General features: G+C 41.0%; 1 protein-coding gene across 1 annotated transcript in view; it reads left to right on the top strand.

Moving 5' to 3' along the window:
- adcy9 (adenylate cyclase 9) overlaps positions 1-26,805 on the top strand; it is a 45,508-nt gene that overhangs the window by 14,738 nt on the left and 3,965 nt on the right. The window contains exons 2-10 of the mRNA XM_054780200.1: positions 14,468-14,658; positions 16,124-16,231; positions 16,321-16,595; positions 19,136-19,238; positions 20,118-20,335; positions 21,080-21,239; positions 21,433-21,575; positions 23,279-23,308; positions 25,022-25,295. Of these exons, the coding sequence (XP_054636175.1) occupies positions 14,468-14,658; positions 16,124-16,231; positions 16,321-16,595; positions 19,136-19,238; positions 20,118-20,335; positions 21,080-21,239; positions 21,433-21,575; positions 23,279-23,308; positions 25,022-25,295 (1,502 nt within the window). The remainder of the gene's footprint in view (positions 1-14,467; positions 14,659-16,123; positions 16,232-16,320; positions 16,596-19,135; positions 19,239-20,117; positions 20,336-21,079; positions 21,240-21,432; positions 21,576-23,278; positions 23,309-25,021; positions 25,296-26,805) is intronic.

The raw sequence follows: 26,805 nt of genomic DNA, 5'->3' as shown, positions 1-26,805 counted from the left end.
TGTGTGATGAAGAGGACAACTCAAGCTAGTGGGCTAATTTGCCTCGAGACGAAAGACGCTGAGAGCGACTATGAAAGGGAGAGAGACTGAATTAGACTGAATTATGAGGCTGTTCAATTGTGAAGAGGACGACTTTAGTGGTTTCAGTTCCCAGGAGGAGGATGAAGGACAATATTGGAGACATTTTAGTATCCACAAATTGAGACAGTTTGTGAGAATTCAAAGTTGTATGTGATATAAATACATTACATAAATTAATTGCTCATTACCGAACCATAAGAGCAACAGATCTCTTGCTTTGCCCCTATGCATTTAAGTAATTTAAACAAACACCGACATAAAGAATGTAGCCAAGTCATAGAATGACTGTAATGTGATTGGCCCACACCCATTTCATATGGTAACTGTGTCACCTTTCGTAATAAAATCAATACAAAGACTTCAAAGTAGTCCACAAAGTCAAAACCTACATCTTCAAACATATACAGTAATTAAGATGTGCCATTTAATTAGTGCATAATACCGAGAGGATTGGACAATTGTAAATGTATGCAACAGAAATAACATTGTGTCATGTATAGAAGCTAACTAAAATAAGCTTATTCCATTTAATAAAAGGGCAATGTATAGACCTGTTCAATAGGAAGGGTTTGTTTAAATGACTTCTATTGTGATCTGCTATATACTAGAAACTATAGTTCAGTAAAATGAACTTCTGGGTGCTGGGCGGCCCTCGTGTATAATGGGAGGGACAACACTGGAGTCACTGGAATGCTCTGCAGTGTTTTACAGTTCACGTTTGTTCCATTTTGACTATGTTAAATTTTACAGGTTGTCATGGCACAACATATCAAACCTGAAAGACAGCCCTTTTAAAGCTGTCGGTGAAGTTTATGAGGTGTCACAATCTGAGCGGTCTGTTCAAATGGATCTCAAGCTGTCGGGCAATGGCTCAACAGAGGTCCTGTCATAGATACCTTCAGCGTATATATTGAATTATTGCCTAGCATTTGGTTTGAACCTCAGAACACTGTAATAAGGATTGATTCCTTAAAGTGGGGTACACCTACCGCCGTAGGGGTTACATGAATAAAAATTAAAAACGGCTTGACTACATTAGCGCCAAACACTGAGATTTACGTAATGTACTTGACCGCCTCATGTGAACAGCCACAGCGCAGGTAGTAGCTAGGTACAGTGCAGAAGAAGGTGACAGCATGAAGTTGTTCATTGTGTGTGTGTATGTTAGATGAACAAATAAGTAAGGTAACAACGTTGTGCATTGATATTGTGTGCTAAATGAGAGCTGGTCTTCTGCTGTGACTAATTTGTGTCTTTTCTGAGCTGTATGTGCCTGTCATTTGTTTATTGACTGGATGCACTGACTGACTATGTTAGAAAGAAAATGTATGCTGTAATGTGTCTTCTTCGAGGGTTGCGGTCGTTTTGTTCAGCGGTCCTTGAACACACCATGTGTGACGCAGACTGAGACTTATGCGTGTGACTTTGTTTGTGACTTTCTCGCTGCACAGACAGACGTGCATTTTCTATTCTTTCTTTCACCTCGTCCTTGCTCACGAATGTTAATGCTGGGTGTAAATGCACAGAGGTGAGCTTTAATAATGTTAGCTATGTGCTGCTGGCGCATAATCTCATGCTATATGCTCATATGTCCATTTGGCTCAGTAATATGCCTCATATTGAATTCATTTCCTGATTGATTTCTGCACATTATGTGCCTTTGTTTTCATTCTAATTATTACGTACCATGTTGTCGCACACAAAGCACAGCAAAAGAGCATCAAGATCACAGCTCACCACATCTTACCACACAGGTCACCACTGAATATAATGTCATATATAATTAATAATAATTATTATTCATAATATAAATACATTCACCAAACAGCAGACAACTCTAAAACCGTAAACCTCTAAAACCCAGTTTAGTGTCATAATATATTTAATAATATATCAAAGATGTTTCATTATGTGGTTTATGTTTTTTTAAGTGTGAAGGAGTAGGGGTACATGACTTCCAGTCATACGTCTGAAGGGGTACGCGTGTGGGGAAGTTTGGGAACCAATCTGATCTAATCTTTGACATAACAGCCCACCGGTTTCCACAGGACTGCAATCTATCTGTGGCATTCAGTTGCAGTGGGTAGCTCACGTTATCATGTGAGTGCTTGAGGCCATGTCAACATGAATATGGATGTTTTAAAAATGCATATTTTTCTATACAATTTTTTGGTTTGTGAAGAGTTGTTGTCGGTTTATGTTATGAATAAGTTACTGTGTATGTATTGTGTTGCTATTTGGTTTGCACTGTGGGTAAGGTAGTCTGTGTAGTGGCCCCCTGGCTGTTTGAGAAAAGTTATTTATGTTGACTATGGCTTACAATCAAAGAGCACAGTTGTTAAGCAAGCTGGAGTGCCTCTGATGTGTTTGAAAAAAAAAAAAAAAGGAAATACTGTAGAACACTTGCTTTATTGCTTCAGTGGTCTATAAAATTGTTGCCCCAGCCCAGACACCTCTCTTTCAAATAATAGCCTCTTTTCCGTCACAGGAACTTGATGAGGAACTTTCCTATTTACCCTGGTACTTCAAAATAGCCCCCTGTGTTTCCACCAAAACTCGCCCGGGTAAAAAAGTTTTGCTAGTGACCGAAAAAGTTCTTTCTAGCCACTAGGTACTTTCTCGGAAGTTCCCGGAACTACTGAGGGGCGGGCTGTGCTGTTGAACGCTGATTGAACACACTTGTAGTGTTCCTATTCAGCCGCCATGTTTAAACCAGCGTGTGGTTGCGAATTTGTTAATATTCATTTTTACAGGTTTGATGCAAAGCTACAAGAAGTTGACGGACTCTTTTGAACGTATTTAAAGAGGAATATATTCAGGACTTCGAGACAGTGACTCAAAACAGCAGAGTCTGCAGAAGAATAACCGACAAGCTGGTGGAGGATATTTGTGTAGGATGTACGCCCAGACAAATTGGTGAAAAGCTGAAGAAACTCCAGCAATATTATAAGACGACGAAGAACACTCGCAGTGGGTCCAACCGCTGTATTACTGTACCAACAAGCCGTATGACCAACTCAGCCCACTGCTGCAACTAAGTACGAGCTCATAACTTGAGGATGTGTGGCAATGAACAAATGGAATGAATGTAAATCATATAAAATATTAACCATTTTGTTTGTTACATCCTGTAACTGTACTCAGCGGCACGCCATTTGTTTAGTTACAAAAGCTGAATGAACTCGAATGCTAATGCTAACAGGCTACAACTACAGTTGGATGTGTTTGTGTGGTTGACATGAGCTCAACACTGACATTTATCCATCCATCCATTTTCTGTACCGCTTTTCCTCGCTAGGATTGCGGGTATGCTGGAGCCTATCCCAGCTTTCTTTGGGCGAGAGGCGGGGTACACCCTGGACTGGTTGCTAGTCAATCGCAGGACACACATAGACGACCATTCACACTCACATTCATACCATCCATCCATTTTCTATACCGCTTCTCCTCTTTTAGGGTCGCGGGGGCATGCTGGAGCCTATCCCAGCTGACTTCGGGCGACAGGCGGGGTACACCCTGGACTGGTCGCCAACCAATCACAGGGCACGTATAAACAAACAACCATTCACGCTTACATTCATACCTTATAGACAATTTTGAGTCTTCAGTTAACCTAACATGCATATTTTTTGAATGTGGGAGGAAGCCGGAGTACCCGGAGAAAGCCTACGCACACATGGGGAGGACACACATTTATTATTTATGTATTATTATTTACAGAAGAAATGGAGCATAAGGACTCGTGTGACTTGTGTGATCATGAGATAAGCATTCACTGAAAGGACGTCTTTCTGACTGTGTTGGACACTGTGGACATAGACTACGGAAACCCTAACCCCTCACTGACAGTATAAAACTCAGAACATTTTGTTTTGGTCTTTTTTCTTTGTAATTTAGCTACTGACACTTTAATAAATAAATACAAATCTGACTTACTAGTGACTGTTTATTTACTGTACATTGCATCACTGTTGAAATATACCACTCCCCCATCAGCCTGGTTTGAATAAACTACCCTGAAGGTTAAAATGTGGTGGAAACGCAAACTGCACAGGGCCACAGGAACCTCTTAGTTCCGGAGACTAAATTTACCAGGAACTAAAAGTACCCGAACTTTTGGTGGAAAAGGGGCAGATGTCAAGGAAGATTCACCATATTATTTAGAGTGCATAAGCTGGGCTCGTAAAGTGCTGTGTTCTGCAGAAAGACAGGCGAGTGAGTCATTAGAAAGAAGAAGAGGGAGGAACAAGTCACATATTTTTTGGTCATGACCTTTTCCCACGGAGTTCCCACATCTTAGGGCACCAAGGGATTTTTTTTTTTTTTTTATCATTATATGTGCCTTAAGAGGATGCTTTATGGCTCAGCTGAGACGCTGCAATAAAAGTTCACAAGCAATTGCCATTATTTCAGAGATTTATCATGTGTTTGAAGAGCATTAGACATGACCTGTTAAGTGTAGAATTACCTTAGAACAGGGGGTCACCAACACGGTGCCCGCGGGCACCAGGCAGCCCCCCACGACCACATGAGGTGCCCTGAGCCTGCTTTTCATTCAGGTTTTCAGTTAATCATATGAGAACAATAGAAAGAAAAGCACTCTGAAATACAAAATGTGAGTTGTGGATGTTGTGGTGAAACAAGCATATTTGTTTTGTTTGTGTTGGAATAAGCTATGAAAATAAATGTTACAAAAATGAGTAGCTCTTAGCCGTTTTCATTTAGTAAAAGTAGCTCTCACAAGAAAAAGCACTGGAGACCACTGCCTTAGAATATATACTGTATATGTCCGAACAAATACAACATAATGGGTGCGATCAGGGTTTCTTTGCAGCACCAAGGTTGGTCATTACTCGCTCAAGGACTGTCCTTTACCACAGAACACGAGAGACTCTGCTCTTCCTGTGACGCGTGCATCGAGCAGCTGTGTGTATGTGTGTGTTTATGAATAAGTGACGCGAATGGAGTGTGTCACCGCACCTCTCAAGCCGCAGCACGATATACCCAACCGTCACTATTCTTGACTCTTTTTTTTTTTTGACATAAAAAAAATGTCTGTAATGTCGTGGGAATAGAAATTGACATGTAAGACACTTTCAGCCTGCTCTACTAAAGGTTCACTGAATGTGTATAAAAATGTGAAAACTTGGAAACACGTGCCAAGATAATCTACTAACGGTGTATTGAGGATCGTCTGTTAAATGAGCAAAATGGCACATGTGATCCATTTGACGTGTTTGCCTTCATGAGGCTATCAGAACGCGCAAAATACTGGGAGGAGGAGATGCAAATGTAATAATTTAGCATCTGCTGTTATGGGATTTATCAAACCTAAAACTGCTTGCGGTCAGTGTTTTTGCATCTATATTGAGCACGTGTGAAAGCCAGGTGAAAACTAGCACAACATTACGCATACATTTCTGCAGAGAAGGAGGCATCGGTGTAATGACAGCTGATGTCATGAAAGAGAGAATCTTCCATGTGCTTGTTAACATGTGGACTGACTGTCAGAAATAAAAATAGTCCAGACATGTCCTCTATCCAGCAATGCCATTTTTGAGCTGCTGGGATGGCTGATTTGGAGCCAGTCACAAAAGGGAGCCATGCTATATCGCCTATGGAAAAACTCTTTGCAATATTTGTATCCTCAGACCCAAGACTACATGGTTAAAACATACTGTATGCTTAAAGTCACGACGTGTCGGAGCACAGTTTTAAAGGACAAAATGCTAACATTCCAATCAAAAAGCCTATATGTGCCTATCTGGGTTGAATTCATTTGTTATTTTATAATATAATATTTGGGTCAGCTGAGATGCCACAAAAAGCGCTGTTGCTGCACATATGCCCGTCATAGAGACTCTCAGTCTTTGTCGGTTGGCGTGCAGTCAGGTTTGGATGATCGCAGCGTTCACACTTGATCAAACAAACCACACTCGCAGAGCAAGAGCGTTCGAGTCTGTTTTAACCAAATCAAACCCATGTGACTCGTTTTGGTTCTTGGTACTGTAACAGAGATCAACATCCACCCTTCTGCTGGAACCCTAATAGTTAGATCAAGGCATTGTGTTTTAATTGGTCGACCAAAAACACAACAGATCTTGGACTCCATTGAGTGCTATTCTAGTTCTGTTTCTCATTGAGCTTTATTTTTAACCCAGTCTTTGTCTTGCATATAGCATGTGTATTATTTTGTTGTCCTGGACTGTGGACAAGGACCACATTCTTTTTTATTCTGCTGGCCTTAGACAGGAAATTTAGGGGAGCACACCAAAATCTATTTCCTCTCATTTTCACTGTATTACTAATAAATACTTGAACAATAAATGGTAACTGTCTTCTCTAACCGCCCTATTTCTGTCCTGAGCTTCTATGAGGCTGCTTTGGTGGCATCATATCCACCTTAAAATGAAATCAATATTTACTGTAGACCAGAAACCACCGCTACATTTAAATTGTACTTTATGTACAGAGCGTACAGAGTGTTTGAAGACAAGACAATTACTACAATGATAACAGGAGAGCAAGGTCGTTAAGTGACACTTTAAAAGCGTAAGTTAGCACGTAACCCATGAAAGTGACAGGCACTCGTAGCTTCCTTGTGGGACAAAAATGAGCTCCAAACTGACCACATTACTTATACAAGTACTGTATGTTCCATCCATCCATCTTGTACTGCTTATCCGAGGTCGGGTCAAGGGAGCAGCACCCTAAGCAGGGAACTCCAGACTTCCCTTTCCCCGGCCTCTCCGTACAGCTCCTCCCGGCAGATCCCGAGGCGTTCCCAGGCCAGCTGAGAGACATAGTCTGGCCAACGTGTCCTGGGTCTTCCCGGAGGCCTCCTGCCGGTCGGACGTGCCCTGAACACCTCCCCATCCTGACCAGATGCCCAAGCCACCTCATCTGGCTCCTCGCAACGCGGAGGAGCAGCGGTTTCACTCCGAATTTCTCCCGGATGACCGTGCTTCTCACCTTATATCTAAGGGACAGCCCAGCCACCCTACGGAGAAAACTCATTTGGGCCGCTTGTATGTTTTAAAGACAAATTGTCACTGTGGTGAAAAAGTCACATTTGGAGTCCGAAGACCAGGGGCTTGGTGGAAACCTAACTAGCTAGCTATCTGCCTCCAGTGTGGTAGTGTGACAGCCAGGCAAAGTGTGTAAACAAAGATAGCCAGAAAAGTCGAATGGCAATGATGTTGAAAGGTGAGCGATCACACACGCTGGCATCGATAGGCTTTGCCTGTGACAAGCGGCCGTTAATTGACTCCACATTTTACAGACTATATTTCATTCTCACAGTAATGAGGGTCCAAGTGCGTCTCTTGTCAACTCATTATGGACGGTGTACTTTTATCTGGTCACACATGCACAAGTAGATGAAAAATGTACTTGCAATGTCTCAAATTTAGTCTGGAGCCCTGTTTACACACATGGTCGGGCCCGCAGTGCAGTGGGTTTGGATGAAGTCTGCCTGTGCACACAGCTTGTAAAGTTAAAGAATAGCATAGATTATGATGCAAAGACTTCAGCTTTTATTGAACCCATCTTCACTAATGTGATGTCAAAGAACAGGAAAGGGGGGGAGAAATGGGAGAGTATTTGAATCAGGATCATGTGACAATCTCATCCCACGGTTCCATCAGCGTGTCCAAATATGGAGGCATTGAGGCAACAAGGTCTGTTCTCAAGACCTGCCACCGCCTGGGTAGAAAATTGGAGGGCAGGAAAGGGAGCGACATATGAAAAAAGAAAGACCTATGCGAGCAAAGAGTTAAAATAAGTCATGAAAAATGAGAGTGTTGCTGAGGCAGGGATGTCAAGATAGACAGTGTGAGGTGGTGAGAGATGTAAAGCTTGGCAAGACAACAGAGGGAATTGTGAAGATGAAGGTTAGAGTGATTGTTAAGTAAAGTTAGACAGTTGCAAGGCCAAGTCTAAGAAAGAAAACAAGTTGAAGTCTATTTTTAGTTTCGGAACCGTTTGCTCTCTGCCCCAGGCACACGGGCAAAAATGAACAGTCATTTTCATGAAGCAAGCCGTTAAGAATACATGCAATTGTATGGGGTTCAGAGATATAGTTGATCGGATTTCTTTTTCTTTCGCAGTGCGGTAGCAGTTATGTTGAAGGGTTAGAACTGCAGGCTCATGGGCACCAAAGTATTAGGGGTTAAAGGAAGGAGCTCCAGACAACCATGGGAAAAAGCTCTGCTTGACAAGGCTAGTAAAATCAGTGGAGACTTTAGTGGGCACACAGGAGGAAGGGCTGACAGAATAGGGATGGATTATAGTGGGGGAAGTAACTAAAAGAAAAAATAGTACCTTGAAGTGCTTGGTAGTACCTGCTTTTACCAGTTGAAAAGCACCAATACCATGTAGAGACTTGTGTGTGATTGACAAATTTGTGGTAAAATAAAGCCATTAATATTTTACCCTGGTTGTGTGTGGGACCATAGAACATCCTGTTTTGTTTTTTTTTTTTTACCAGGACATCCAGATTCTAGATTGTAGTAGCCCTGAGCAGATGATGATGTCATCCTCAGTCTGAAAACCATGGAAAAATTGCTGAGCGTGTGTTTTTGTATTGTGTGTTTGTATGCACTTTTTTTGTAATGTGAATGTTAAGCATTCATTCATTCATTTTCTACCACTTAACACATTTTTGGACTGTGGGAGGAAACCGGAATACCTCGAGAAAACCCACACAAGCATAGGGAGAACATGCACAACCCCACACTCAGGTCCGAGCTGAGTCTGTTAACATTGGAGGGAAATTGTCCTTTTAGAAATGTTGTGTATTGTATTCCAAAGTCAAATCTCTTGTCAGGCACTCAAATGCAACAAATAAGTTTGAAAGTCATTAATTAACCAATGTATTCATCCCAGTGTTATACAGTACAGGTTAAAAACATTTTCACTTTCAGTGCGAGTGCAATATGTGAATGCGTGGTAGTCAGAAGTTAGAGTGTGTGTGATAGAATAGTGTTTTTCTGATGTGTGTGTCCATGGTGCTTATGATCTTTTGGTGTGCATGTGGAATTTCACAGCACAGCTATGCTTCCTCTCCATTCATTCATTGCTTCATTCATTCACATGTTCACATTTAGTGAATATGACTCTACGTGTGTGTGTGTGTGTGTGTGTGCACATTATTAATAGTATAGGTCAGGAAAATGTAATGGTGCAGCATTGGCCAACTTTAGAAGAGTCATAAAAGTTGATTTTTTGTGCATGTGTGTTGGCTCATGCTATTCATGCAGTCATCCAGTTAGGTGACAGGAAGACAGTACGTTTGTGAATACCATTCATTTTGCGCTTTTAATGATTTATTTGAACCATTCTTTATCTGGGGTGGAATGATTATGCAGTAATTCTGAAACTTCAGTCATTTTTCAATTATGAAGAATTGGGTGCACAGGTTGGAGAAGTAAATGGCAGGCATTAAAGCGAAGACAAATTTTGCATAGTTTTGCTTGAGGTACTTTGGATAGGATCTGTCCCCGACATCGAGGTGAGCCTGGGTACGTTGTGTCTGTCTGCACGATGGTTGTAACCAACCCCCACCTGTGCTCTTATTGCTAATGTTTCTTTGTCTGTTGTGTCAAGTAAGTAAACTTAACCATTCTCAAGACCTGTTTTACAGTTTTTGAGGAGGCTGTTGATAAAAGTTATGAAGCTTAAATCGAAGTAGATTAGGAATGTGGGTTATGTGAAGTATGCTCAACTGGTTGACCTTTCAGAGTGCTCTTCCTCTCTGTCACCAACATTTAAACTCTGGTTACACCTTCTCTGCTTGGGAACTTGTCAGGAGGTACAGTTAAGTGTTTTATTGCTGGGTTTCACGTGATGTCACATCTGGTTATTGTCAGCCCTGCCTCAAATAATGCACAATAATAAGAAAAGCTATATCAAAAATTCAGATTTTTCACGGATGATAATGCTTAATTTTGATTGGCACTGTCAGAGGGATATGCATTTAATTGTATATTTATTATTATTGTGGTTGTGGTTTATAGTTGCATAGAACTGCACAACACAGAGTAGTGTATTCAAAATACCAGAATACAACATGCAATAAACAACGCTGATAATAATAAACATATTGTTCAATTAATACCTTTCTGAAAGAGTCAATCCACCACGAATAATTGTGTCAAATCCAACAAACCTTAGTGTGATTATATTCACAAGGTAAATTTAAAAAGAAAGATTTCCTCTTCTACACGGGTATGAGATGTGTGCAAATTAGTCTTTGGTTTATCAAAATATTTTTAGTCATTATGACATCATCTAACATCATAAAAATCTTTGTGCTGTAAAGCTACTAGGGCTGTAACGGTACATGTATTAGTGATCGTATGTTTTTGCTGCGTAATATTTGGTCTAGTATAGAGACATACACACGGATCACATTGAATTGTAACTGTCTCTCGTTATACAGTAGTCACATGTCTGCTGGGTAAACAAATACAGTGCAGCCCATTCTTTGGGCCCATCCTTTTCATAGTCCCAAGGAGAAGCCAGAGTGCAAAAACCCCTCTTCTTTGCCGTACTGGTGAAAATACGTAAACAGACAAAGACAAGTGGACAAGATGAAAGCGGTGTGCCGGCTTTGTTTAGTAGTGATCAGGGACGGGGCTCCAAACTAGAACTGTTAATGCTACACTTCAGGTAATCAGGAACTTGCATTTCCTAAATCCATCCATCCATTTTCTATACCGCTTGGCCCAATGCGGGTCACAGGTGAGCTGGAGCCGATCCCAGCAGACTTGGACAAGAGGTGGGACGCACCCTGGACTGGTTGCCAGCCAACTGCAGGGCACAGACAGACACACAACTATGCACACTCACACCTATGGGCAATTTAGAGTCTCCAATTAATGCCATTAGCATATTGGTGGAACTTCCTAAATTGAAAATAATTCACACTGTTCAAACTGCTTCTGTTGCACTTGTCTGTATCAACACTTGTATATTTTATCTTATAATTTTTATCTGTTATTGTTTTTATTTATTGAAGAACTACCTGGTACCGGTTTGCAGTTTTTTATGTTGCATTTTGTGTCCTATTTTGCGCCCTTATTGTACTGAAAATGAACCAAACCGTGACTTTGGCATACATATTTATACAATTATATTATATACAATTTTCAAGAAAAAAATGAAATCCTTGAAATCACCACACGATGAGGGCCAGTCATTTATTTTATGCAAGTTGTGCTGTACTTTGGATCGTGTTAAAATACTGTACTGCATGTGCCCTGGTCACATGTAATGCTGTATGTACTTTACCGTTTTGAATGTGACATTCACACGTGCACATCCTCTGTTTTTGCAGACAAACTTCTTTCAGTGTTAAGACAGGAGCGATAACGTCAACCTTCAATTTTAGACGCACGAAGTTTGTGTTTCTGTGTTCCAAAATGACACTTTTTCCTCTGTTGTAGTTCGGTCTTGTGCTTGAAGTTGGCCCTTAAATTTCCTAGCAGGTCTGTTTGAATCAGACACGATTGGGGCTACTGTTTAACTTGGTTTAAAGTTTAACAGGAAATGAACTGTATCCAAATGAAACACCTTTATTGTTGTCTTAGCTTGTTTTTCACCCTCCTCAGAGTGTATGTTCTCAGTCCCTTTCAATGATTTCCCCCAAGTATTGTCCATCTGTGCCTGTGACATGCTGTGTGTGTCTCAGTGGGAGTCGTGAGAGTGATACAGTATGTCCATAGAGAGGGAAGGATAGGGAAGGATTAAAGCTAAATGCTGCAGGTTATTTACTGCCTTGTACTTTTTTTTGTTGTACAAGAACATTTTAGGGCGATCACGCTCACTGTGTCTCTTGTGAATGGACAGTGTGACATAGGCTTCACAGTTGAAGATGTACTTGCACAAAAAGCATGGTGAAACTCAGTCATGCTCTTTGGTTCCACAGTCGCCAATTTAAAGAGTAGGGTGTAGGCCTGTCACGATAACAAATTTTGAAAGGACGACAATTGTCCTCCAAATTATCACTGATAAACGATATCATAGGCAACATTATTTTGAGGCAATTATTTTGAAGCAATAAACTTTAATATCTCAAGAGTATTTAATAAAATCTCTTTTTGCAAAAAATGCACTTAAATAAAACACATCACCAAAAACCATACAAAAATAGACTTTGTCTCTGTTAAAAAAACAAACAACGCAACACACAACAGTACCAAAACCAGTAAATAAAATGGAGTCTCAAGTCTTTGTAAAGAAAATTGCACTTGAATAAATAATGAACATTGGGTATTATTCCTTAGCAGGAACGCTTAGCATGTAGCGAGTGAAACTGAGCCTACACCATTTTGTGCTGTTTTGTTAATCAGTAAGCGTTGACTGTCGGGATGAAGGCTTCGCTGCGCCTCGAGTGGCATTTTTTTTCCCCCAGTTAGGATAACTGGATAGGATGGTTGTGTTTGAAGTGTGCATGCAAGTTGGTTGTATTGCCCTTCTTTGTTGCCACTACTTTCCAACAAATGCGACATATCGGCTCATCTGTGTTCATGGATTCAAAAATATTTTTTGAAATATTCCCACAGTGGGGCTGTGGCATTCGCCTTAGAAACCATCGCTTTCGTGCCTTCATTCTTATTTGCGTTTGCTCACTTGCAGGCTGCAGGACTATGTGCACTCGCTAGCAGCCCCGCCTCCACCCACCGGGACAAAGAGACTGACTGACTGACTGACTGACAGGAGGGTTCACTCACTCCATTCATTCCGCTATAGAACCAACGTGCCAAGGTGTTGAGACAGGTGCGCAAAGTGAACCCTCTTGTCATCCAGCCTGTTTGGTAGAGAGAGGAGGAAAACAAACACGCATGCACATGTCAGTAGGCAGTTTCAAGGACGGCAAAATTGTCAAGTTCGTTTTAATTTATCATGCTATTAAATGATTTATTGATCATCGTGACAGGCCTTGTAAGGTGTTTGTGTGTGTGTTTTCAGCAGTAACGTGCGGTGAGGTTCATGGCTGGTGAGGCGCTGACTCTTTTGGAGGTTGTTTTATGTTAATACAGGTTTCTTAAGAGAATAACATGAAAAAGAAGGGGATAATTAACTTTTGTTGAAAAAAAAAACGTCTGCAAATTGTTTTCAAATGCCTCCTGGCCCATGTGTTTTTTTTCTTAACTGGAAAACATTTGTGTTCTTACCTTTCTGCAACATTATATTATTGCCGACACGCTGACAAACACAAACGGGCAGGCGCCATGATCCAACTCAGTGTGCAGTGTGACGGTAGGCAGGAACGCTCGCGGCAGCCTCACGTGATGAGGAAATTCTGCGATTTTTACCTAAGAAAATGTTAAAAATGATAGGACTCACACAGAAAAAACATGTATAATACAGTGAACAATTATTAATAATTGTTTTGTTATTATTTGTTGTTTTTTTTCCCCTCCCCTGACTGCACGTCACTGGTTTTCAGCATAGCATAAACTAAAACGATATCAAGATGAAAGACACGCTGACTGACTGGAAGTGATTTTTGTTTATGTGGTCGATTTGCGTAGCTTAGTGTGGAGATTTGATTTGCAACACAAATGACTTCAGTTATTTTCTAAGTGATAATGATACCATCTAGAAAATTTGATTGCGGCTAACCACGCACTCACACTTTGTTCAGCTTTGTTTGTCTTGGTAAAAATGCAGCAAATATCCTCCAGTGCACCAACTATTTGAACCCCCCACCCAGCATCAGAGTGACGCACGTGCTTCCACATGTGGGGGTCCATTTGAAACTTTTGATTAGATTTTTACTTTGTTTGCTTTTATTTGGGCATGGACATTTTAATAGTCATTTATTTTACTATGGGGAAAATTTGTATATATAATCACGTACACCTCACAGGTACGGGAATGACCTGAATTGACCTGACCCACTTGGTGAAAATGAGTAAATAGTAAACGTACTGTACCATTGACTTTTATCTGCACAAACTTTGACGGCTGAGATCCACATCTCTTTGTGACCGGCAAATACTCTGTTTGTTAAAATGCTAACATATGTGCTATTTGAGTACAGAGGCCATCCAGTTGGCTTAGTGTGTGTTTGGACAGGCTGATAGCAGCTGGCAATGGGCCACCACGCTAATCCACTGTTTGTGTATTTCCTTGTTGGCCCTACAGTAGTGTGAACATGAGCTCTGTGATGATGTTTAAACAGAGTTGGTGAAACAAGCAGTGTTGCATTACCACCGGCTTGCCACTGTTGGTGTCATTTTTTTCTAATACTGCACATTAGGCATCATTGTAATGTAATACGGCGGTCTCTTGTACTTTTAAAATGTTTCTACTTTTAAGTCTTATCAAGAAAGTCAAACATTTGTGATAGAGTTTTTGTTTTGCTGTTTTTCCTCAGGGTTAAAAACCTACCTGATATCAGGAAGGAAATCGGGATGTGACGTACTGTGTGGCTGTTCTCAGCGGGGAGGTGATTTTGTTGGGCTGAGCGTGCACTCCTGTCCCCAGAGCCATACCCCGGACATCATCCTTGGGGGTGGCCAAGTTGCTGAGCCTTTGCTGCCTAACCAACCACCAGACAGGACTGGGGTAGGTCATGAGAGAAACTAAATGGCAAAATTAGTAGTGTAATGGTACACCATAACCTAGCTTTGGTACTAAACTCTTGTTTTAAGGTCCAGTACCCATAAACGGTACCTTACTAAACAAAACATAAAACTACTTTTCTTTTGTGTAAACAGCGTTAATTATTGTAAAAATGTAACCTAAACAACTACAAACTTGAGGTAAATCTTTTTTCGAACCGCCCCAGTTTTTGTATGATTCAGTTTTCAACAGACATTTTCCCCCAAACTTCGCCTCGGTTTTGTACCCTTTTTTTAGTGATCATGACAAAACTAGTCCGTTTGCCCTGCATCATTGTGCTGAATTGAGTGCCCAAACAAAGCATCCTATGTGTTGTTGACTCACTGTCAATGCAGTTTTTGACTGCAACCATGCATCATGGGGCCAAAGAAAGTTGCAGGTTCCAGCAATTTGATAAAAAGGAGAAGCACACCATTGAATTCAAGAAAGAAATCATTCCAAAATAAGATGGAGAAACACAATTACAACCGAATAACAAAATTAGAACAAATGTGAACATTAGGGCTTTTTTGTTCCCGTGTATGTACGGTATTATACTGTATTGTTGATGCTCATTAAAATATGCTTTAAAAAAAAAAGTACAAAGATGGCGTCCCTTCTCCTCCTCCCTCCTCGCCATCTTTACCAACAAGTGTCTTCAGTAAAGGTAAAAATGATGTTAAATGCTAATTTATGTATTTCATATGTCATTTAGAATTCCCATCCATCCATCCATTTTCTATATCCTTATTAGGGTCGCGGGGGTATGCTGGAGCCAATCCCAGAGCAGCCAATCACAGGGCACATATAGACAAAAAGACATTCACACTCACGGACAATTTGGAGTCGCCATTTAACCTAACATGCATGTTTTTGGAATGTGTGAGGAAACCTGAGTACCCGGAGAAAACCCACGCACGTACAGGGAGAACATGCAAACTCCACACAAGAGATGTCCAAGCGGAGATTCGACCTCTGATCTTCCCGATCTGCTGACTGTGTGGCCAACAAGCTAACCAGTCGTGCGGCCTCATTTATAATTATTTAGCAACATTTTCTTTATGTAAAACTATTATTCTGTGTGAAATGCATGAATTTTTTGTTGATATTTTTGGGTGTTTTGGGTGGAATGGATTCATTGGATTGACATTATTTTTTTATGGGAAAAATTGCTTCGGTTTTCGTCTGACATTTTGGAACAAATTAATAACAAAAACGGAAGTTCAGAAAAAATGAAGGATGCGGGGGCCACTTTTATTTTTGATTATCACTTTGATCTTTTTGTGCATTTTTTGGTACACTTTCAGTATGCTTCAAAACTACGCTTATTCAAAGTGTCAGCTGTTTCCTTGAAGTTAAATTGTTCATCTGTCAATTCTTACACTGTCCACCTCTTTTTTTTTTTTTTTTTTTTTTAACTTTTTTCCAGCCTCCTTTTGCATGCCGTAGTGAGGTCATGCCTTCAGTGACGGAGGAGGGCGATGAGGTGGCGGTGCTAAACGGCTGCCAGGATGAGCACAAGACTAGCAGTGCCAAGGTGCAGCATACACATGCACACACACTATCATTAAATCTGCTCGTCACTTCTTTGGCAATAGTGCTCTGAGACGCATGTTATCTCTCCAGTTCCTTCCTAGTAACAGCCTTAGGACGGCCAACGGTCTCCTTTCCCCACCACGGGAGGCGGCAGTGCGGGCAAGCCAAAGCTCTCTCTGCGACATGCTCCAGGAGAAAGAGAAGAAGACGAGCACTAGCACAATGACGGGCACCAGTGGGGGCGTGGCTGTTGGCACTGGACATGGGGGTGCCGGCATGGAGCACTCTGCCCTTATTCAGCTGCGTGCTAAGAACTTTCGAGAAAAGAGTGACGCCCACTTTGTGGATGTTATCAGAGAGGACAGGTGAGCAAGTGGCATTCCTCATCTGTTCTGCCAGTTAGGCATGATTGAATTTGCATAGCAGTGATGAAATGATCTACATTTACAAAATACCACCAGAATGTATATACTGTACAGCTGCACTCAAAATGATAAAACTGCATTTGCACATGTAAAATTGAGCACCATTTTTATCTATTCATTATTCTCCTTCCTCCTGTTTTATTCCACCTAGTTTTTTGTCCGCTAACTCCTTTCTCAAACCAACCCAATGTTAAAGACACAGTGGCTGTCTATTCCGACTTTTCAAAAGAATTACCACATTTACTGTAATTTAGTATTTTCTGTCAAAATTTTCCCATTGAAAATTAATTAGCGTTTTATATGGTGTGCCCTACTGGTGGAAAATCATTTTTTATTTTCCAATACCGAAACATTCTGCTCAATCTATACAGGTGACATGGTTCAGCAGGGTGGTTGGTTCCCAACCCAAAGGTTGCTGGTTCAATCCCTGTGTGGCATTCATCATAATTTTTAAAATAAAATTATATTACGCCAGACAGAAGACACTGTCCTCTAATTACTGCTACCTGTAGACTAATAAGGGACGATGGTTGAAGGGAGGATTAAATAAGCATCCCATTGGTTTATACATTTAAGCCTTCGGTCTGCATTGTTACTTTCCAATATTTCAATTTCTGATGTTTTTAGTCCAGTTCTTCAGCTCCCAACTACGACATTCATTCTACATTTCAACATTCATACTTTTTCACAGCATTTCAATTTTGCTTCAGCTCTTCAGCATTCACATGTAATATCTACTGACATTGCTTCATCTAGTTGAAATTGCTTTTGTTTAGTTGGTTTATTGTAAATAAATTGACAGCGGAACCCGCTTACGGTGATGCCCCATGTAGTGGCTGAGTGACGTTGACATATGTGGTTGTCGATATAGCTGAAATCGAAACCAAAACTAACCATTGTTTGCACATTTCACTGTTGCCAACTCCTCAGTAAGAAAAGTAGCTTTTGGCTGTCGCTAGATGAATTTGCATATTATTTACATATGATGTTGTAACAGATGAAAAAATCATAGCCTCATAGGAGAGACAAAAAAGTGAGTAAAAACACCGGTTTAGAACTACAAATAAACTTGATTCTTGGTTTATTATTTTAAAATTTACCATTTACCATTTTTCCTCCATTTGTGTATATTTTTTATTTTGATTATTCTGTTTTTGTATGATATTTTAGCAACGGGAGTATTATGTATGGTTCTGAGTTGTGGCAATGGTGTTTGCCTGCTAGTTAGAACCGCCAAGTCAAGAGAGAACATGTGTTGAAGTGTGGAGTGCATCTTGCTGTAAGATAAACAGTTCTGTTTTGTAGCCACCAGAAGGCTGTTTTGTGCACAGTCATCCTGCATTATCGTCATTACAGCGTCATTACAGCGTCATTACAATATTTTAGACTCTTATGCAGCAAAGCTACTGCAGTAACTTAGTTGTATGTCTTGACAACGATAATAAAGCTTGCGTATATGCATCTTTTTTCCCCGTAAAGGGTCTAAAATCAAGGTTCATTTTGCCATACGTTTATTTTTAAACTTAGTTTGCATTGAACGGGAAGTCATTGTGTTCACGTCTTTATAATAATGAGAAATAATGAGAAAGATGGCAAAGCTACAACTGGGGATGCATCTCAGATAAGCCTTCTGGTCTGATCCCGAATCTGAATTGGAATATCTGCTGATGCCGAGACAATTCAGACAAGAATATCACCGAATGTAGCCGTCTCCACGCATGCAGGGCCGCACACAAACAAGCACTCGGAGCGCTTGTGTGAGTGTGTGAGGAGCATGGCTGTAGTGTACGTGTGGAGACAGCTACATTCGCTGATACACTTTGGGCTGCGTTTGCTGATATTCTTTTTGCTTTGTTTGTTGCCAACGACAAGCTGACGACATTAAAGCACAGACATGGCTGAAATCGAAATCTAAGTATTGGCAATTTTTGATACTTGAATTACCCGATAGTACCCGGTACCATGACTGGAGCGGATCGGCCCCATCCCATCAACATGTCAACATATACGGAACAATTTTCATAGAAATGATCCGTTTGGATTGCAAATTTTATGTCAACGGAAACAGTGGAGCATGTCTGGCAACGTCGACTTAATTGAGCACTTATAATAATAACACAATGATAATAATAATAATAATATTGCAGTGAATTGGGACGTCAAGAGTTGTTTCACATACTGTAGATGGGTTGGCGACATAAGCCAGATGGACTTAAGCGGCTTCCGCTGTAATTTACAATAAGTGTTTAATCATTTTGATTTTGATTTTAATTTTAATAACTGTATTCTACATTCCAAACCAGTAAGAGTCAACTCACCCTTTTTTAGAAATATGCAAATGCTGGCTTAGTAAACATATTATGACAGTAACCGTATGCAGTTAACTAGGTAAAGAGGGATCATGATAAATACATTTTGAGGCTGTCCATATTTGTTCATGGATATTCATCTCATATATTGTGCATGTCTCCTGTTCCCAGTCTGATGAAGGATTATTTTTTCAAACCACCCATCAACAAGATCAGCCTCACCTTCCTAGACAGACCATTGGAGAAAGCCTATCGCAGCAGCTACAAGGATGAGGTGAAAACACAGTCGTACATGTAGTAATCTATTGGGAAACATTCAAAAATATGTTTATACAATATAACTTCACATGTTTGTACCCGTTTTATTGTTTTTTTCCCCACTCTTTCATGAGTAATGAGGCTCATAAAGGGTGGACCACATACTGTACTTGAGACTCAGGTAGCTTCACGAACGCTCAAGCCCCCTGCTGTTGCTTCTGTGTTACTACATAGCATACTCTGCTGAGGTGGAACAAATTGATCCTAACCCAGTGTCACTGAAGATGGGGATAGCCATTTTACTGTTTTTACTTGATTTGACAAAAGTGTAAACTAAAGATCAATTCATTTATTAATTGTAGATTTTTAAAAATATTTTCACGACGACGTTCTGAGGCCGCACTGAGGTTAGCATGTCATCCTCACAGTCAGGGGATCAAGGGTTAGAATCTCTGTTGGACCTTCTCTGTCTGGAGTTTGCATGTTCTCCCTGCGCGTGTGTGGGATTTCTCTGTATACTCCAGTTTTCTTCCACATCCTAAAAACATGTTAGAGCAATTGGAGACTCAAAATTGTCCATTTGGTGTGAATATTTGATAGTGTGATTTTTTTTTTTTTTTTTTTTACATCTTCCAAATGTTTATATATTTTTTTACATTGTGTTTAATTTTTAAGTAAGTTCAGTACACATACAGTATACATAGAAGGTACTATTTTTTAATTAACACTCGATTGTATATTGGATATGTCCTTTGAATATTCAAAAAAGTTGCAGCTACCTTACTTTTTACTGACAAAAATAATGTACAGCAATGAGGCATGTTTGATGTCAAATGCAATGCGGCTTTCAGGAAGAGTCAAGCCAACCACTCATCATCATGTCATTCTTCTTCAGGTGAAAAACCAGGTTCAGGAGCAGACCTTTGCAAGTTGCACGTTCAGCTCCTTCCTTGATGTTCTGCTCAGCTGTTTTGTCTTCTTGGCTCTCACCCTGGCATGTTTCCTTCCCCCGCTGGTGAGCTCAGCCACTGTGGGCCCTCCAGCTTCTGCAGCACTGGCTGTGGCTCCTCTGGCTGGCCTGTTGGAGTTAGCCTCGTTGGTTCTCTCAATACGGTGAGTTCACTTGGCTATATGTTGTGGAAACATACTTGACAAGCCTCTAGGATTCGTAATTGGGGCTATAATGTTGTGATTAGAGGGTTATTTGCTTGACTCTTTGCATGCCATTTAAGCCAAGTATGAAATGTGAAAAAAGGAATTTCTGGAAAAGGCACGTTAACAGATGTTTTATTAGTTGTGTCATTATACAAAGGAGACATACAAAAACAAACACAGCACGGTTTGCACGTGAATGAAAAGTCAGATTGTATAGAAAACTGCGAGAATACCTGTTAGTCAGTACATTTACATGCACTGCAAAAAGTAATGATTGCATGAATTTGGTTGACACCAGCATTTTGAAACGCATAACCTGGAAGCAGATCCCGACCCAAAACAGAGGCAGACACTACTTTCAACAAATCATCGGTTATGGAATATTACCATAGCCACAAGAGCCATCGTACAGCTAATGTGCTTTTTCTGACATGTGCTGAGCTGTTAATGCGTTCTTATCAGCGTTTGTTGTTACCAATTTGCGACAAGTTGGGGCTTTGCAACATTTGCCGCAAGTTTGTGAAACAGCTGCTGCAAAATCATCCGTTTTAGGCTGCGACAAGTACAAAAAAAGCCAGCAAAATCCTGGAGAGACCGATAAGTAGTGTAGAAGATGAACGGATGGATGTATTAATACACGTTTGTGCGTATGTGGTTTTATCCATTGTATGTCAATGATGCTGATAATCTCCTCTCTTGCAGTATGGCCTTCTGTTTGGAGGAAGTCATGAACTGTACCCGCTCCCTACTTCTGGTGGTATCTGGCTGGGTGGCTCGTCATGTGATCGGAGCTGTATTAGTGTCCTTACCAGCTATTTCGGTTTTGTCCCACTTTACTTTCGGTGTCCAGCTGCCTCTTCAGGTAAACTCGGGCGATGGAAAAGACAATGTGTGTGTTGTGGCTACAAATGGCCAATCAGAAATGTATTTTGTCTATTGTGCCTACAGTATTTTTAACACATTTAGCCCTTCATAGATTTGCTAGTTGTGTTCTGTCTTTACATAAAGATGTTTGCAAATTGTCTAAAACCCCTTTCCCTCACCCCTTCCTCCAGCTGACAATGTTCTTGTGCTGTGCCACCATCCTTGCCATCATTCAGTACTGTAACTTCTGTCAGCTAAGTTTTTGGATGCGGTCGGTCCTGGCCACTGCTACTGGGGTCACCCTGTTGCTGTTGCTTTACAGCACCTTGCACAGGTAGGTACAGGATTATTAGCATCAGAACACGCCCAGCACTCAACAGTATTGACACTCTTAAACCTGAGCATGTTGTCATTCATATAATATTCAATTCTATTAATGCTCAATTGCCCTAGTTCGAATATATTAGTCAGTCCGTTTTGGAGAATGGTAGTTTAGTAGTTCACATAGCTGCTTGTTGTGTAGCTGATGTGGGATTGATTCCCACTCAGTGCCCATTCATAATTGGCCTCCTTTGTTTGCTACGTCGTCCCCCTTTCAGCTTTCGTCAGCTGGCTTAGGCTCCAGCCCTAGACGTTACCCTGTACTGGCATTGCTAGCATAGAAAATGATGGCCGGATAGACTGAACATGTTAACGTGGTAACACTCAATTGAGTTGGACTCGCACATGCAGATGTACGCTTAGAAAGTGATTTATTCCAGCATTTATACTGGCTGAATGGACCAGTCTAAAATCATACCTGCTTGCTCTACACTTACTCCCCACTAAGTCGTGAGTCAGAAGTCATCTAACAGAAGTTACTCTTGTTACTGTACCACCTTTGGTGCACTAAGGCTACCTTTGCACAGATGATCTGGTACAAACTAACCAGAGCGTTGTCAAACTCTATCCACTGGGAATTTAAAAACACTGCATATGTTGCCAGACCAGCGCATGTATCCTTTGCTGGAGTTGTGCATGAATGTGGCGTTGTCGTGCGCTCATCCTTCATAAAGACATGAAAAAACACTGTGGCACAGGTCTACGTTACAATCAGGTGGTTGTTTTGCAGTCCAGCTCAGGCCTCTCTGTGTGGAGTTTGCATGTGGTACTCCTGGTACTCCGGTTTCCCCCCACAGTCCAAAAACATGCATGTTAGGTTAACTCAGTGGTTTTCAATTACTTTCTGTCATGCCTTCCCCCCAGGGGACAGAAATGTTTTCATGCCCCCCCAATTTTAAATACTATTGAGAAACTGATTATATCCATTTATTTATCTGTACTGTGCAGACTGAACTCGAAAGTGAAACCAAGAAAATGCAACAAAATGGAGAGCTCTTAAGCAAACAAGCGTAATTTCATGTTGAGTATGATAAATTTGTACATGTTGGCAGGTCTGCACTAACACTGAAAGCACTCCCTGCCTCTCAGGCTCCCCCTGACAGTTCATCGCTCTCGCCCCACCATTTGAGAAGCACTGGGATAATTGGACACTCTAAGTAGTCCATAGGTGTGAATGTGAGTGTGAATGGTCGTTTGACTATGTGTGTCTTGTGGTGGACTGGCGACCAGCCCGGGGTGTACCTCACCTATCGCCCGAAGTCAGCTGGGATAGACTCCACCTCACCCATGAACCACGAACAAAATGAGTTTTCATTAGATTTTAATTGAACACTGTGTAAATGGCCCCTGCGAGGCTGAAAGGCAGCATTCTGCCACCTACGGTAGTGGAGGAGGGCATGCAATCAATAAATCGATTCTCCTCCTGTCCAGGTATTCTGTGAAAAGGCAAGTAATCAAAATCTTTGTCATGTGTATCTAAAGCAGCAAGCTCATGGTCACGTCTCCCCCCCCCAAACTCTAAATGTTTTTTCATGGTAATTCATCACAACCGATCCACTTTGTGTGGTACAAAATGTCAGGCAAAGACAAACCAATTTATGTGTTATGTTTGTACATGGCTGCAGTCTTGATTGACACCACTCTCCTCTCTTCCAGCTCCAGTAATAACAGCTTGCCGGTTCATGGGTGAGTGTCTCCGTGGGAACAGAGGTGTATGATGGATGAGCGACATTTCAAGGGTCAACAGGAGCAGTAGCTTTCTTTTTATAGTTTTCATAACTGCAGCCTTTTCTGGCTTTTACTCAATCTCATTATTCTCCCCCAACTCCTTATCGCTCTCAGTCTCGCTCCACGCACCAGCAGTAATGGCTGCTAAATGTCACTTGTGTTGATAATATACAGTATATACTGTATGTACACTCCTGATCAACATTTTAAGACCAGTTTAAAGATTGCAAGAATTTTACCGGTAAATTTACTGACCTTTTACTGATATTGTGTTGTGATGAGTAGTTATTATTACGTTGTACATAGTTACTACACACAGTACAGGCCAAGAGTTTGGACACACCTTCTCATTCAATACGTTTTCAATATTTTCATGACTATTTACATTGTAGATTCTCAAAACTATGAATGAACACATGTGGAATTATGTACTTAACAAAACACATGTGGAATTATGTACTTAACAAAAAAGTGTGAAATATCTCTAAATATGTCTTATATTTTAGACATCTTTTTTATGTCTTATAATTCTTTTTTTGATAGCGCTGCAAACCCTTGGTGTTCTCTCAATGAGCTTCATGAGGTAGTCACCTGAAATGGTTTTCACTTCACACGTGGTGGTAGTGAAATTTCTTGCCTTATTAATGGGGTTGTATTGTGTGTGTCCAAACTTTTGGCTGGTACTGTACATGTATACAGTACATTAGTTTTTCAACGTTTGCAGGATAAACACCGCCAGTCGCCTGGCACCATATCACTTTCGAGTGCTTTAAAGAGCTACGTACAAATTCCAGTGGCCCCATGCATCCTTTGATTTTTCCCTGTGATGTAGAAAAAAGGTTTGGACACCTCTGACTTAGGGGTGCAGTCGTCCCTCGTTAATCGCGGTTTATTGGTTTTCCAGATACGACCGCAATAAGTGCATTTCCGCAAAGCAGGATTCAACATTAATACATGGAATATTTTTGTAGTTCGAGCCTAGAAAAACGACCATCTAAATATGGATTTTAACATTATTAGAGGCCTGTAGACATGAAATTACACCCCTATAGTCACAGTTACACTCCTACTATTCTTTGTTTACACCACATTGCGCAGGCTACGGGATCACTGCAGGGACATAAGAGACGGACACTGCTTTAAACATTGCACGTTAACTAGTTAGCCTCCAATTTATTTATTGTAATTTAAGAAAGTGGGGAACCGAAGTGGGGAAGAAAGACAAAGTAAGAAGCCAAAAACTTACCACTTCCACACATGGAGAACTTTTTTTTAGCATGTAGCATGGCTGGCTACATGCAGTGTTAAGGTAATGTAAGCTAATGTCTCATCACTGTCCCTACTGACTGACTCCTAGTGACAGAGTACAACATATGTCTGGTCTTTCAATATTTTGTGACTAATAATAGCCCATGGTCAACGGCGAAACAGCGATCATTTGTTAATTAATTTTTTTAACAACGCGTTAGTGAGAGAGTGATGTTTGAACCGTGAAGTGGCGAGGGACGACTGTATAAAAAGTAAAAAATTGTCCAATTGACCAGTCAACAAACTGCAGTGGGTTTAGCTGCAGCCCTTCATTACCTTGCCACAAAAATGTGCCAAAAAGTGTCATAGTATGGAGCACTTGAGTGGGTACCCTTGACAACATCTGGTAATTTCCTTCCTTAGACTGAACATCTCCACATTAAGTAGTGGTGGTTCATCAGACGCTGATGTTCCTCTACGACCTCACGATCTTCTGGTGCCAGAAGCGGTTCTTGCCTTCTTCCTCCTGCTTCTCTTGGTCTGGTTTCTCAACCGCGAGTTTGAGGTCAGCTACCGTCTGCATTACCATGGCAACGTGGAGGCTGACAAGCACCGCTCCAAGATCCAGATGATGCGGGACCAAGCAGAGTGGTTACTGGGCAACATCATCCCCATCCATGTTGCTGACCAACTCAAGGTTTTTGTCACCATTGAAACACAAATGTCACACACAAATGTTTCTATAGTTCTTCTTTAGTACTCTCTCTCATCAGGTTTTATGTTTTGTTATTACCGTATTGACCCAAATATGAGGCAATATTCTTTTCCTTTGGGAAAAAAAAGGGTGTCTTATATTTGCGAAAATTAGATAGGCAAACCAACAGGTAGTGCCAAACCACTTCCTTCCAAGTGTCAGAGCTTCTCCTCCTGTCAGTCACATATGCACCAGTGACCTGGAGAAAACAGAAACCCATTTGAAAACAAAGGATGGGCAACAACAGAGGATTACTTTTGATGCCAATTTAGAGGAAAACGGCACTTTTTTGGGAATTTTGCCCATCACGCACAATCCTTATGTGAGATGTGAACACACGTCTTTCGCTTTTCTGTGCCTTCTAAAGATATAAAAATGGATAAAAAAGAAGACAGCTCATTAGTGCACGTAATGGGACACATCGAGACCGCTATTAAAACACCTCCATAAACCTCCGACACGGTTTTATATACATGCTGTAACAATGTAGTAACAGATAAATTTATGATAACATTTAATACAGTATTTGGGTACTTTTAAGCATTATCCCAACTTCCTTCTTCGGCGCATTGATTTCACATTGCAACATCAAAACAAACGCCTACACCTAGTGTTAACTTTTCCAAACTCAAAAATAATAAGCAGCAGTGGCGGTAGCTCCAGTATGTAGCCTTACCTTTTTGGTAGTGGTCAGAGGCTTGTGAGCGTGGCGCTGATGCGAGTGTGTGGTGAAGCTAGTCACTAACTGGCTAGTAGCTAGCCAGTGTGGTCATTCGATCGGCATAACAATGTCGCTGTAGCTTGGTTAAAATGCACGTCACCTTATATGTAAATGGAGCGTTGTTGGCGGTGTGGTGAGCATGTTGGCCACATAGTCACGAAATCGGGAAGACCTGGGTTCGAATCTCCACATCCCTGTGTGGAGTTTGCATGTTCTTTCCGTGCGTGTGTGGGTTTTCTTCGGGTACTCCGGTTTCCTCCCACATTCAAAAGGTTAGGTTAACTGTCGACTCTAAATTGAATGAATGTAAGTGTGAATGGTTGTTTGTCTATATGTGCCCTGCGGTTGGCTGGCGACCAGTCCAGGGTGTACACCGCCTCTCACCCGAAGTCAGCTGGCATAGGCTAAGGATAAGCGGCATAGAAAAAGAATGGATGCAGCGTCGTTGGCGCTCTTTGGAGTGTTTTTCAGAAGGCCGTATAGACGGACTAAGTGTTTCCCATTATGTGCAGGAATGACCTGTCTCTTTTTATCTGTTTTTATATCTTTAGAACACACAGAAAAGAGAAAGACATGTGTTCATGTCTCACATAAGGATCGAGGATAATGGGCAAAATTCCCAAAAAAGTGCAGTTTTCCTTTAAGGTAATTTGTGATCAATGAAGCAGCTATCAAACGTGATCTTTTTTTTAAATTGTAGACTACCTGTTGTTATTTCACTAGTATTGAAGA

Source organism: Dunckerocampus dactyliophorus, chromosome 6 (genome assembly GCF_027744805.1).
Source record: "Dunckerocampus dactyliophorus isolate RoL2022-P2 chromosome 6, RoL_Ddac_1.1, whole genome shotgun sequence".
Classification (NCBI taxonomy): Eukaryota; Metazoa; Chordata; class Actinopteri; order Syngnathiformes; family Syngnathidae; genus Dunckerocampus; species Dunckerocampus dactyliophorus.
The sequence above is the reverse complement of the archived record's forward strand: the minus strand, read 5'-3'. Positions and strand labels throughout refer to the sequence as shown.